The sequence below is a fragment of the Drosophila navojoa genome, chromosome 5, assembly GCF_054131105.1.
Source record: "Drosophila navojoa isolate 15081-1374.11 chromosome 5, UAZ_NAV_1.0, whole genome shotgun sequence".
Classification (NCBI taxonomy): domain Eukaryota; kingdom Metazoa; phylum Arthropoda; class Insecta; order Diptera; family Drosophilidae; genus Drosophila; species Drosophila navojoa.
The window spans coordinates 19872453-19886593 of record NC_142893.1 but is presented as its reverse complement, the minus strand read 5'-3'; the positions used below and the strand labels follow the sequence as shown (position 1 = coordinate 19886593).

General features: G+C 38.5%; 7 protein-coding genes across 8 annotated transcripts in view; 5 read left to right on the top strand and 2 right to left on the bottom strand.

The window, feature by feature from the left end:
* Positions 1–14141, top strand: part of LOC108654630 (protein 5NUC) — a 124068-nt gene that overhangs the window by 24587 nt on the left and 85340 nt on the right. The window lies entirely within an intron of this gene.
* LOC108653063 (protein 5NUC) lies at positions 264–2472 on the bottom strand. The gene is made up of 6 exons (XM_018103345.3): positions 2166–2472; positions 1976–2111; positions 1653–1909; positions 1321–1597; positions 936–1236; positions 264–882 (listed from the first exon to the last, which is right to left on the bottom strand). The coding sequence occupies exons 1-6, from the start codon at positions 2396–2398 to the stop codon at positions 314–316; spliced, it is 1773 nt and encodes a 590-aa protein (XP_017958834.2). The 5' UTR covers positions 2399–2472; the 3' UTR covers positions 264–313.
* On the top strand, positions 2768–3200 carry LOC108655107 (uncharacterized). Its single transcript, XM_018106818.3, has 2 exons — positions 2768–2951; positions 3011–3200. The coding sequence occupies exons 1-2, from the start codon at positions 2856–2858 to the stop codon at positions 3152–3154; spliced, it is 240 nt and encodes a 79-aa protein (XP_017962307.1). The 5' UTR covers positions 2768–2855; the 3' UTR covers positions 3155–3200.
* Positions 4517–7196, top strand: CtsK2 (Cathepsin K2). The gene is made up of 4 exons (XM_089261730.1): positions 4517–4664; positions 5818–6012; positions 6081–6289; positions 6392–7196. The coding sequence occupies exons 2-4, from the start codon at positions 5824–5826 to the stop codon at positions 7092–7094; spliced, it is 1101 nt and encodes a 366-aa protein (XP_089117856.1). The 5' UTR covers positions 4517–4664; positions 5818–5823; the 3' UTR covers positions 7095–7196.
* On the top strand, positions 7545–10849 carry LOC108655072 (ras-GEF domain-containing family member 1C). 2 transcript variants are annotated; one of them, XM_089262150.1, is made up of 6 exons: positions 7545–7746; positions 8175–8948; positions 9016–9777; positions 9837–9980; positions 10037–10242; positions 10305–10849. In XM_089262150.1, the coding sequence occupies exons 1-6, from the start codon at positions 7732–7734 to the stop codon at positions 10540–10542; spliced, it is 2139 nt and encodes a 712-aa protein (XP_089118276.1). In that variant the 5' UTR covers positions 7545–7731; the 3' UTR covers positions 10543–10849. The 2 variants fall into 2 exon arrangements, with proteins under 2 accessions (XP_089118276.1, XP_017962259.1); XM_018106770.3 differs by having other exon boundaries at positions 7979–8948.
* Positions 10580–11838, bottom strand: APC10 (anaphase-promoting complex subunit 10). The gene is made up of 2 exons (XM_018105954.3): positions 11574–11838; positions 10580–11514 (listed from the first exon to the last, which is right to left on the bottom strand). The coding sequence occupies exons 1-2, from the start codon at positions 11710–11712 to the stop codon at positions 11060–11062; spliced, it is 594 nt and encodes a 197-aa protein (XP_017961443.1). The 5' UTR covers positions 11713–11838; the 3' UTR covers positions 10580–11059.
* LOC108654517 (U3 small nucleolar ribonucleoprotein IMP3) lies at positions 11860–12669 on the top strand. The gene is made up of 3 exons (XM_018105955.3): positions 11860–12088; positions 12149–12360; positions 12422–12669. Exons 1-3 carry the CDS (start codon positions 11952–11954, stop codon positions 12616–12618), a joined length of 546 nt encoding a protein of 181 aa, XP_017961444.1. The 5' UTR covers positions 11860–11951; the 3' UTR covers positions 12619–12669.

The window sequence follows — 14141 nt, the reverse complement described above, 5'->3', positions numbered from 1 at the left end:
CTGCGATTAAGAGTCTCTTGCAGTTGCTCTATACAGAATGTGGCTAATAGCGAATAAGAAACCTTTTGATTACAAGATACTCTAGTTTAAATGTGTTTTTTTTTTTTAATATAACGGGTAGAGGAAAGATGTGGATTATAGCAAAATCATATATGTTTCTGAATTCTGATGATCGAGTTGCTCTATATTGTATTTCATTGATATCTCACGGTATATCTAGACGAAAGAATTCTGGCCTAGTTTTTAAGCATAATTGTCTTACATTTTATTGATTTCATACAAGTATATTACGAAATCGAATCGAATTTATAACTCAAGAAATATAATATGTTGTGATTACAGTAATGGAAACTACGACAAATTTCTGTCGGAACGATGGTGCACTTGATTTACGCTTTTTCTCAACAATATTTATGCGACCTTCAATCATGGGATAAACAACTTTATGCTCCCTGTAGTACTTGGCTAAGATCTCCCTATCTATCAGCTCTAGCTCATCGATTTTCGGTTCTGTGGCGTCCTTGAAGTAAATGTGACCATCGCCACCGTTGACAAGATAACGGGGCACAATCACCCAATAGTGTCGCTGCTTGTCCAAGGGAAGATATTCGGGTATTCGGCAATGAGCGCAGAGAACTTTTACTTTTGTGATGCGCTTTCCCTTGGGTAGATTGTAGTTGATGACCATTCGAATACCAGAGACCTGCAGAAATCCCCCATCTCTTTTGGAGTGACGCAGGCTGGCCGAGTACTCCAATGCGTTGAGAAGATCTTGGCCAGTAATGCGGCTCACCACCACTTGATTGCCATAGGGCAAAGCCTTTATGATATCCAATTCTGATATAGATCCATCTGATCCCGGTTCGATGCTTGCGCGTATTCCTGCCATAGAGTTTACTTAATGGCTAAAATATCTGATCATTTGACTCATTTACCTCCCGCATTAATTAGTGCTATTGCTGCGTCTGTCCAATAGGCCCCGCCGTAGTTCTCAATGACACGTTCGTAGACAAAGGCATCTGCAATGAAGCTGCCAAAATTACATTCGCTTTGTCGACACACGGCAGGATCTCCATTGAGCAGCACCTTTGTGGACCCAACAATGTTTTCATCAAGCTTGTCTATTGCATCTCGCTTTGCGGCCAACATAGAGTCCACTCTAGCATCGTGCTGTATCGAATCATCCAACAGTATGGGCGCGCCCGTATATTTTATCAGATATCCGCCACTGTCAAACTATTCGAATTTAGTTTTATAAATATATGCCCTTAGTGTACTGCTGGAGCTCCTAAATCCACCCATTTCAGTAGTTCTGCTTACCTCGACATCAAGTTTGCCCAAATATTTGCTAAAGCCATATGCCTGAACGACCGGCACTTGTTGGCCATTCGACCTGGTCACCACAGTCGGATAATTGCCCTCTGGTATATCATCAGCTGGGGGCGAGCCAGTGAATAGAAAGGTATTCGAGTGTCCACCGACGACGATGTCAACACCCAGGCAATTTTCGGCAATTTCTTGATCCTTTTTGTAGCCCGAGTTTCCGAGGGCAATTATGATCTTAACACCCATATCGGTTAGTTTTTTCACCTCGGCGCTGAGGGGATAAAGTAATTTAATGTTATACAAAACTATTTAAGTTTTAGACACACTTAATATCTGGTATTTCATTGTGTATCTCCACTTCAAGCCGTGCCACCGACTTCATTGGCTTGGGTGTTACATAGCCCACGATTCCAATTTTCATTTCGAATTTAGTGATGATGAACGATTTGACTAAATTTGTTACATTTCGTAATATTGGATTCTTCTGGAAGTCCATATTGGTGCAGACAATGGGAAACTTTGCTTTTCTGAAGAAGGGCATCAACCCATCGACATTGTCATCAAACTCATGATTGCCAAAAGACTGTTTCGGGCAGGAAATGGGTGAGTCGAAGATGATTTGTGAATTGATGACATTTTAGGTTCCTACCACTGCATCTGGTTCGAGCATATTCAAAAGTTCAGCTGCCAGATCTCCCTTATATAAAGTATACCAGGGACTGCCTTGAAAGGTATTGCCAGCATTCAGGTAAATCGTTGGACCCTCAGCTCGCGCCTCGGCCACACTGAAGATAGTGCAGATAGTTCGATTCAAATGTCAATTCATAGAAGATACTCACGCTGTAGCTATTCGCGCCATCCCCCCAAAGCACAGGCCCCTCTCATCGTCGACCTTGGTACAAGATTCTACTTTGCTCTTGATAGAATCATATCTGCCTCGTATATCATTGTTGTGTACTATGGAGAACTTAAAGCCTAAATTCAGTTCAACGAGCAATAATAATACTATGAGTATCCAGTAATCCAAGTTCCACTTAAAAAACATTGAAGCAGTTTTATAACTTGAATTCATTTGTTTCTATAATACTATTATTTACTCTATAAATGACTAGAGTAGATAAGTCAACTACGAACTAGGGAATTCGACAAGCATACGTTTATAACTTGCCTATACAAGAAATGAAAATCTCCTCTTATTTAAAGGAATGGTATTCCATTTGACACACTAATAATACCTGGTTCCGACTTGTGAAAAAAATTCAATTGAAAGTGAATAATGAATGAAGGCAGAAGGCAATTCCATTATAAATTGCATGTGAATCATACAACGGAAGCATTGCAAGTACTTCGTTTAAAAAAATTTAAATAAACATTTTATATTATGCACTTTGGGTTTTTGCATCCGTTTCCCAAAGGGAAAGGTGTATGTATATAAACAAAGTCCGCAATGCAGAATCATTGCAATCACAGCATTCGAATCGTGAGAACATTTCCTATACAAGGATCTTTAGCAACATATCCTCAACAGTATGAAGGTCATCAATGTAGTCCTGGTTGCTCTCATCCTGGCTTTGGCTTCAGCTCGTCCTCAGTTCGAACGCGGCTCAATTTATGCGCCCAGTGGGGTAAGCAACCAAAGTATACATAGTTGAGCCTAGATAACAATTCTCCTAAACACTTGCAGCGATTCGCCATGACTGACAATTGGGCAGCTCCACCTGTGGACCTGAGTCTACCCGTTATATTCCTGCCAGAGGCAACGCCCATTAGGGAAACGCCACAGGAACCAATGCTCACATCACGTCCGCGTCCCTTGAAAAAGAATTGAAGTGCTTATAGCAGTATAAATTAGTTAAATGCTTTATGTTAAGTTAGTCTAAATGACATACTAAAAATGATTTATATTGTTATTATTAAATTATATTTATAAACAGCCAATTTAATTACCTTTTATTTGTAATTTAAGGAAACAAATCATAATAACAAGAGCTTACAGCATACATTATTCATTACGTAATTCAATTTTTAACAATTTTAACCGGCTTTTTATACAACAACAACCCAATATAGGTGATATCCAAACACTTATATATACTTTATATGTATTTTGTTAAGATATGCAAAACTCAAATTAACATTTAAAATGAACACACAAATAAAACAAAATATTGAATCACAGGAAAACATGTTTATCAAGCAAAAAATAAAAACCGCGGCATAGAAACAGCAATGAGCGGCTTGAACCCTGCGAAAATGTGTCACAAGAGAATTCATTTAAATATATGCTCCTAATATGTCAGGTTAAAGATTGAAAGATTTATATTTTGAAAATGAAAGTATATCAGCAATAAAATGTATGGAAAAGTGCAGATAGTGAAACATAAAACTATAGTATATAACAATATATAAATGTATTTTATATATTTTGTAGGGTGTGTGTCCTCGCAGACGTCTTATTTTATAACTCTACTTTAATGGTTTAATTTCAGAGCTTAAGCTGATCTAACGAGTGTTGAATTCCTTAAGCACTGGATTGTCATAAGGAAGTCAGGGTTCGGGGGGTAAGTGAGCGGACGAATCAGAGTCAAGGCTTTTGATATATAGTAGCAAAAACTAATTAAGTGATTAAATAAAATGACTGCAACAAAATTGTTTATAGCCTAGAAGAGAAGCTCCTCAAATGGGAAAAATACATATGTATATCCATATGATGCTTAAAGTATACATACATATGTATGTATGTACATATGTATGTATGTATGTGTATAAAGTAATAGTTTCAGTTATATACTACTTTAATATTTACATCAATTAAAGATGTGCTGCATCTTCCTTGACACATAAACAGATTCAGTTCAGGGAGTCCCCGTGAAAATTAAAAATTTTTTATTCCCGATCAAAATTTGTTTACTCTAAAGAAGAACGTGTTCCGTTTTCTTGGAAGAAGGTATACAAACACTTTTGCATATACATACATATATGTATATCAAAATGTATATCTTTAAACATGTCACACAGTTGTTGCTATTATGCATGTCGCTAATTAGCGACAATAAATCCCAAAAACCAGTCGACACTTTATATTATAAGCGTCGCGGCAAGCCGAAACTGTAAAAGCATCCAGTTTTTGTACGATATTGTTTGTGACTTACATATGCATACACACACACATAAAGCTAGAGACGAGGGGCGACTAGCCTATAAATTTTCGTATTAAACATTTCTAATTAAATTTGCATGAAAACGCAGAATCAAACAACGATGAACGCTCGCAGCTTTATAAGCGCAACGCTTAACATCTGTGTCTCGCATTGTTATTGACGGAACCGCACCGAAAGGTTATTTCTAATACTAGAGAAGCGCTTATAAAGCTGATAATTAATTATTCATTTATAGAAGGGTATTTAGTGTATAATATAAATATATATATGACAAAACTTCTTAAGTGTGACTAAGAATCAAAGTGAAGTTGAAGACAATTTGATCAAAATAGTGCCAACAGACACGATTTACGAATTTTTTCGTCCTTCATCATGTAGTTAAAATTATTTGTATAAGTAATAACAAAAAACTTTATTTAAAAGATGTGATTTTTAATCCAAAATAACTTTTAAAATTAAACAAAAATCTAGTTTATCAACTAATTATTTTTCGTTAAAAAAAGCAATGTTTAAAAATATATATTAAATAACCTAAAACAATTGTTTCAAGCTATATTTAAAAGTAACTTTTGTTTATATTATAGAATAGTGTTTAATAATTTCAGAACCTTAAAAATTAATAAAGAAAATTGAGCACAATAAAAACCTTTAGAAGTGTATAGAATCAAATGCTTGGCTTTTAAATAATGTTGACGCGAGTCAATCAAATGTGATTAAGAACCAAAATGAAATGCTTAACTAATTAACACGAAATGTGATTTGTGTAAACCAATTAATTACGTAATAAGTGAACTAAGTGAGCTCCATAGCCAGCCACAACAAGTCAATAAAATGATTTTTTTTTTTTTTTTTTTTAATTGTAATCTGCTCGATCTGATGAGGTGCAAGGTTTTCTGGTTTTACAGCACCGTCTAATCATCGCTCAAGTGAAAATTATTAAGCAAATGCAATAATAATAAATACACATTGATGTGGATTTACGTTTGATTTGGTTTCATAGAGACAAACCTGAAGCCGGCTAATGAGCTGGCGAAACTTGATGAAAACTAAAAGCTTATAAAATGCATTTTACGATGCCTGGCAACAATTCTCAATGCGAAATTCTAAATACTATTAAATAGTAATTAAAAATTAATTAGTTTTCTATAAACTTGTGATTGTATGCGAAATTATATTGTCTGGTATATACATACTTATAATTAGATAATATCTCCGAGTCAATCTCAGTGCCCAACGTTTTGTTTTGGCATAGACAACTTCTAGATTTAAGCCCAGTTGAAGTGTTGACCAGAAATAATCACACATTAGAAATTTTCTTTCATACTTACAGATCATAATGAGGCAGTTGCTTATTCTCACCCTGTTCGTGGCCTTAGCCTCTGCTCAGTTTGGTGGCTTCGGTGGACATTTTGGTGCTAATCTGGGAAATGCCGCCAACAAACTGCATCAAAGAGTCTCACAACTGGTTAGCACGTTGCCCTCACCCCCTGCACTCAAAGATGTACAAAATTTTGGTGATTTTTTGGTGAGTATATTTGAGCGCAGCAAAAGTAGTTGAGGATAAACAACATGAAATATATGTATATTCCGCAGGCGCAATCTGGCAAAACTTACGCCTCGGCAGCTGATCGCCAGTTGAGAGAGGGCATCTTTGGTGCACGAAAGAACTTGGTTGATGCCACCAATGCGGCCTTCAAGGGCGGAGCTAAGACCTATGAGCTGGCTGTGAATGCGTTTGCTGATCTAACGAATGCTGAGTTCCTCAAGCAGTTGACTGGATTAAGGAAGTCATCGTCCGGCGAGTAAGTGAGCAAACGAATCAAAGTCAACTCTTTTGACATATAATAGCAAAAACTAATTATGTGCTCAACTGTGATGTCTTCTTCTTCTCCCCTGGATTTCAGTCAGAGTGCCAGGGCGCATCGTCTGGCACCCAAGCTGGCAACCAATGAAAAGCTGCCTGACTCCTTTGATTGGCGTGAGAAGGGCGGTGTTACGCCCGTCAAATTTCAGGGCGACTGTGGTTCCTGCTGGTCGTTTGCCACCACGGGCGCTATCGAGGGTCATGTGTTCCGGAAGACGGGTAAATTGCCAAATCTGTCGGAGCAAAACCTGATCGATTGTGGACCCAGGCATCTGGGTCTAGATGGCTGCGACGGCGGCTACCAGGAGTACGCCTTCAACTTTGTAAAGGAACAGGATGGCATTGCCGTTGGCAGCAAATATCCCTACGTGGATAAGAAGGACACGTGCAAGTACACAAGCAACTTGTCAGGTGCCCAAATCACCGGATTTGCAGTCATTCCTCCCAAGGACGAACAAGCCATGAAAACGGTGATTGCAACTCAGGGCCCCTTGGCCTGCTCGGTGTACGGACTGGAGAGTTTGCTGCTGTACAAGAGAGGCATTTATGCCGATGAGGAATGCAACAATGGCGAGGTGAATCACTCCGTTCTGGTCGTTGGCTATGGCTCTGAAAATGGACAGGACTTTTGGATTGTCAAGAACTCGTGGGACAAGATCTGGGGAGAAGATGGCTATTTCCGCTTGCCACGTGGCAAGAACTTCTGCGGGATCGCCACCGAGTGCAGTTATCCGATTGTTTAGCGACAAAATGTTTATTTAGCGAAATATATGTCAATGTTTTGGAAGATTGGAATTTAGAAAATGACGCACAAATAAATTTTCACTGTTTTAAGACTTAACAAATTAATTACAATTTTGAATATGAATGATTTCATTTCATATCAATATATTTTAATTCATCAATTTGCAATGTCTCCACGTTTCGGTTGCTTTTTTAAACTTACCGCCAATCATCACACTGGAGAGTTCAGGGCTGCAGTATAATAAAACTGACGGCTTCAAAAGATGACTTGCCGTCTAAATAGGTATAAGGATGAACTAAGTAGTTTTATTATTTAATCTAAATGTGTTCTTTACCATTGAATATGGTAAATAATATATGTATATTCAGTCAAGCGTGAAGAAAACTGCTCATTTTTGGGCAATAGTAGTGTTGGAAACCGGCTCCTTTGAGTGAACTGGTTCAAGTTCATGTTCTAGTTAGTGTTCACTCACTCGTGAACAACACAACACTGCTGGAGTGGGAAATAAATAAATAAATATAAATAGTCGCCGAATAAACTGTTTATTTCGCAACAGAAACAGGCAATTAATGTGCATGAAAATGCGGACACCATAAAAGATGTAAATCGTGCGTGAATTGGAACGCAAATACCAAATGTTGTTCCTGCAGGTGTGTAGCTACAATTCTAACAAAAAAGACAGAAACCCCAAATGCCCAACCCACTTTTTGGGAAAGTGGTGGGCGTTGTCAACCCCGTGTCACAAGGCTGAATTCTCATTCACGTTCTCGTTTTGTTCACTAACAATTCCCATTGTTGAAGCATTGATCGCATTGATAATTCAACTGTTCTTTGTGTGCGCGTTTGTTGTCTAATTTGCCTAATTCGAATTCCTTATTGCAGAAATGTGCTCGCTAGTCTAGTGCATTGATATTAATCCAAAGAAACCCCCAGGGTCATATGCATTTTACCAACACAAAGCCAACATCATATACCTAATTAATTACCATATACCCTACTATTGACTAACTGATCAAACATCAAAATGGATGAAGACATTATGAATGCAGTAGAATCTCTTTTCGGCAAGGATGTTAAGATTGTGGACTGCGAGACGTCGTCCTCGGTGCAACAGGAGGAGGTGCTACTGATCAATGGGGTGCCGGTCAAACTGGATGGCTTACCGGCGGATGATGCCAGTGCTATCAAGAGCGCCCTGCTTGATGGTCAGATGCCGGCTGTGGAGCATTTGAATCAGTTACTGTTCCGTGCTGGACTCGCGCAACAGCCAATTGAAGTGGAAACATCGCTGACTGTCAAATCATCGCTGACCACCACCGAGGAGGTGCTGGTCTCACGTAACGGGCAGGTGCTAGACGAACGAACTGTGGAAACCAAAGAGCACTTCAACCATCAGTCACACCAAACGGAGATCTGGCAGCCAGTTCGACAGCAAAACGCGTTGGCACGTGCGACGCCAGAGAATGCGTTGAAATATCGAACGAATTCCAATTCCACATTCTCCTCACAGACTACCACAGATGGAGAGCAAAACAGAGCTCGCGATCCTTTGGGTCGTCAATTGAATCAAACTTTTTCAAATGCCTCAATCATGTCGAGCAGCTCTGCCATAACCGACTCGGATCAAGTGATTGGCTCCACCTCGGCCTCCAATGTGTCAACGGCCACAACACTGGGCGAGAAGAGCTCGAATATCAGCAGCTGTGACTCAGGCCACGACGGCCTCTTCCACAGTGTCTCAATGAGCATGCCCTATTCGAAAATCAATGTTCGTGACACCCAAACAGACTCGATGTACTGTGACATTCCCAGCTCGTCTGATGAAGCTGACGTCGCGTCGGTCGCTATGCTGGTAAAGGCAGTTCGCAAATATTCATAATAATAACCAAATATTAATTTTAATGGTCCTCCATTTGCAGAGCGCGCACCTACAAATCACAGAGCCATGTGATTTAGTTAACGATTGCCAAACAACGCCAGCTTATGCCAAAGACTTGCCAGCCGCTGGTAATCTGAGCACACTGGTCACCCTCCTGGCTAGCTGCAAAAACGAAGATATGGAATTCGCATTTATATTATGCGCACGTTTGTTTGCGCCGATTCAAGAGCTGATGTCGCTGTTGCTTCAGCAGTGTCACGGCCAAGAGGATGATCTACGGCGTCTGCTGAACCACTGGCTACGTTTGTGTCCCAATGACTTCCGGAACGAGACACTGCTTCAACAGTTGCGCAAACAGAACGCCAATAAAGCTGTAAACTCTTTTCTCGATGGCGTGCCTGACGTCCTCGACAAAATTGATGCCAGTCATCGCTCACAACTGCAGTATTTGCTGGCCAAGCAGGCCTCGGCCAGTTCGTTGGGGAGACAGAGCAGCATTAAGTCGCTAAAGCGTTTTGCTGCGAATGTTTATAAAACAGATAATGTGATGACCAAGTGCAGCAGCGCCTTCGAATTGGCACACCAACTGTATGCCATTGAATATGCCTATCTCTCACAGTTACGGCTGGAGGAGTTTATCGAGTTGATAAGCAACGGCGGATTTAAGGTGTGTATGTCGCAAACAAAAGCCAGTACACTAGGCTCCCAGGGCACATCAGCTAAGCAGGCTGAGGTGAGCATTGAAGCCTACGTGCAGTGGTTCAACCAGCTATCCTCGTTGACTGCCACGGAGATACTGAAGGTGAGTAAATGAACACATTTCAATTATAACTTGTTCACATATCATATTCCGTTCCCCAGCTTGGTAAAAAGTCTCAGCGAGTGCAGATGATTGAGTTCTGGATTGAAACAGCATTGGAATGCTTCAATATCGGAAATTTCAACAGCTTGATGGCTATTTTGACGGCTCTCAATACAACAGCTATATCACGGCTTAAGAAAACTGTGAGTAACTTTTCTAAGTTCAAATCAAATGATCATAAACTAAACTTTTCTTGCAGTGGTCTAAGCTGCAAACAACTAAGTTTGAGGGCTTGGAACATCAAATGGATCCCAGCTCCGATTATCAGAACTATCGCTCGACCATGAAAGCCGCCATTTGGCGCTCCGAACGAGAAACGGCTAATAAAATAGAACGTGCCATTATACCATTCTTCTCGCTATTTTTAAAGGATATCTACGCCATTCATGAGAGTCATCCAACTAGGCAAGCATACCAAAATTGAATTATTTAAATTGAATTTGCCCTAATAATTAATGCATTTTCAGATTCGCTGATGGGTCCCTTAACTTTGAGAAGTGCACACTTCTTGGCACGCAGCTGCGTAACTTTTATAAGTGCCAACAGCTTGAGTGCCCTTACGAGCAGCTGGCCAACGTTGTGGCCTATTTGCAGAAGGCTGAAGTTTTTACTGATGACGGTCTTAAGAAGGCTTCATACGAATGCGAGTCACCAGTCGATGCTGGAGAAAAAGATCATTACAAAGAGCTGAAAGCTGCAAAGTAACCGAACATATGCGAAATATCATAAGACAGAATTTTCATTTTTGGGCGAATATTGAATCAAATCGAGCATCGCACAAACTTCCACAAAGTTTGTACACATTATTTTTTGTTGAAACTTCCATGTTGCATTTGCAATCGCAAAAACGATAATAATCTAACATAAAAAAAAACGCAATCGTATTGTTAATTTGTACTTAAGTCTTTAGGCTACAAACAGACACAACACACACACACACATATTTAACTGATTGTAAACAATTGGTTGTTTGTATTCAAATTGAAGCTCCAATAAATTGATATATGAATAATATATATATATAAAGGTGTGTAAGTACTCAATATTGAATAGATTTCAATTAGAGGGCATTTTAATATGTTTGATTATCGGATTTTCTTTACCAACTAACTATATAAATAAACTTAAAATAAATGATTTACGTGAGGAGCGTCATACTCAACGAATTTACAGTGAATACTCGAATGGAAAATTATAGATGTTCAGAGTATTGCTTTTCAAATTAACGTATGGTAGCAAATTTTTGAAAATCAACGGTTCCGAATTTGCCAAAGAGCTCGAGGGGATAGTGTTTGCTTTCTCCGCCACAGGGGGCGTGAACGCGAATTTGCCGCATATGAGTGTCACGGCCATTTTGATGATTCGAAATCACGGCGATTTGCAGCATGAAAGTGCGCAGCGACTTCACATTGCCATCTTTAATGGGTATCTGCACCCAGCCATTCGGCTCGGTCAGATCGATGACCTGCAGCTCCTGCAGATCATTGAAGTTTGTACCGGAGCGTATCGAAATGCGCGATGGGGTATAGCTTTCGTCCAACTTGTAGTCGGTGTATATGTAAATCTGGCTGATGTTGGTGCGTTTGTGAAATTGGATGTTGACCAAGTGAGGCAGTTGGCCGTCCGATTGCCAGTATGTGTCCATTATATTATCGCGCAAGCGTTCAACGCCGAATCCTAGTTTGAAATCAATTTTTTAATTTCACTTTTCATTGTCATTCTTATTCGAAACAAACCTGGCTTGCAGGATGACAAGCTCCAAACAGCTTGTGAGCCTACTTCGCGTACATAGCCAAGTCGTTCCTCGGCGAGTGGATCCTCATCGCTGGTTGCAGCTGGTTTAGTGGTGGACTCTTCGTCAATAGTAGATGCCATATTTTGACTAGTAGCTCTTAGATAAACGTAAACAAAACTGCAAATATTGTTTATTCAATTATGATTGACATTTTGCCAGAGAATTCTTCATCTTACAACTTTTCAACACTGGTTGCCAAACGAAAACAGCTGACGGCAGTTCAGTTCTCCAACGGCTCGTTACGTTCACCAACACTGCATCACAACAACGCACATGTGCAAGGCATTTTGAGCAGCATAAAAAATAAAGTAAATTCATAATGGTGCGAAAACTTAAATATCACGAGCAGAAATTGCTCAAAAAAGTAGATTTCATCACATGGAAAGTGGACAACAGCGGCAATGAGAACAAAATCCTACGGCGCTATCACATACAAAAGCGCGAGGACTACACAAAGTAAGGACTCAACATTCGTTCAGTTGTTGACCATTTAAATTTTTGCTTCTGTTTACATAGATACAATAAATTGGCGCGTGAGATCAGAGAGCTTGTGGAGAAAATAGCCAAACTGGATGCAACTGATCCATTCAAAGCTGAGGCTTCTACAATGCTAATGAACAAACTGTATGCGCTGGGTGTTTCCAATGATCATCTCACCTTAGAGACCGCGAGCAAAATGTGTGCCAGTAACTTTTGTCGTCGACGTTTGCCCGTGGTTATGGTTAAACGTGAGCTCGAATGATACATGATTTATAATGTGCACATAGTCTAATACTTTTACTATTGCAGTGCGAATGGCGGAGAACCTTAAGAATGCCACCGACCTCATTGAGCAGGGCCATGTGCGTGTGGGCCCAGAAATGGTTAAGGATCCCGCATTTCTGGTCTCTCGCAATTTGCAAGATTTCGTCACATGGGTTGATGGCTCCAAAATTAAGGAGCATGTTTTACGTTATAATGATATGCGCGATGATTTCCAAATGTAGAAACTAATTATACCATATTTAAGCTCGATAATATATGACATTTAAATTTTATTTGTCTGTTTTCTTATGTAGTAAAAAAGGCAAGCTGTTTTCCATCTTTTGAATTCTATTTGTATTTAAAAGAAAATGCATCCGTGAACATAATTTGTTAAATTATTCATTTTTAATAACTTTATTACATTTCATATAATAATGTTTAGATCGCATTAATATAATTCATTAGGTTGGAGCCTTTCGCGCCAAGGGCGCAACAGCGCCCACACAGATAAATATATATATAGTACATACATATTATAAACTTGTTTATCAATCAAATCCTCGTATTATCCCATTTTGTTACATATGCCCGAGGCCGCATATAATAATAATCCTTCTAATTATGGCGGTACACACAGTTTTAATGCCTTATTAGTTTGTCACTTTTTAGATTGCTAATTAGCTCGATAATCGATTATTTAAACAAATTCAAATCAAATTATAGTAAAGAAATGAGTTTATTTATATATGCATACTAAATATAAAAAACAAACAGATTTTAGCTGCACTGTTGAGCGGTCTGAAAAGAGTTAAGGGATTTTTTTCACGGAAGTTTAGGCAATTTTTTCTAAATTCATGTCAATGGCAGTTATTCGCTAACAAGTTTAAATATATTTTTCCAGGGACTTTAAAAGTGAAGTTAAAGGAAAATTCATTAAAATATAGTAAGAAAACAGCTTAAAAAATGATTTTTGAATAATATTCCTCGTATCTTACGAATTTTTGTCGAGTTCATTGAAGCATTTGACTTTTCAATGAAATCCATGTGTGTTAAAAATGTAACAAATTAATTAAATAATTAATTAATTTAGTAAATGAATTGTGTTTAGCATTTCCACAGTTTGTACAACAAGGACGACAGCTCATAAATGTGTCAGCCAGTTAAAAGTCTTTTTCTTTTTCAGTTTGTTGCATAGGTATATATGTATGTATGTATCATTTAAATATTAGTTGTATTATTATTCCTTTTTAAGTTTGCATAAAAAGTATATATTAATTAGTCTTACAAATAAATAGCTAGTGGCGTTAAAATTAGTGTCGACTGGCGAATTCTTTGTTCTTGGCCCCCCATTCACAATTTTCGGGGCGAAACAACAATATTTCGCATAAAAAACTTCATAACAATTTAAAACAAATTAATAAAATAAGGATTTTCTACAATATCTCTTGTTCATTATCTTTGAATTATCTCTGTATGTGTGTTGTGTGTAAATGTGTTCATGTGTGTATGTGTGTGTGTGTGACAAAAAAATTGTAAGCTATCATCCGCTGGATTTTATTTTGGCTCTTATATCGGGAGGTTTTTCTATTGATCGATTTGTTTTTGTTTTGTTTTTTTTCTATTATTATGGTGTATACATTCAAGTTAAATATCTTATCGCATTGTATTAATATAAATACAATATATTTTTGTAAATTCCAATTTGTTGCTGTCGCTCAAACGTGTGCAATTAGTTATTAAGCCATTATATGTCATACCCTGACCC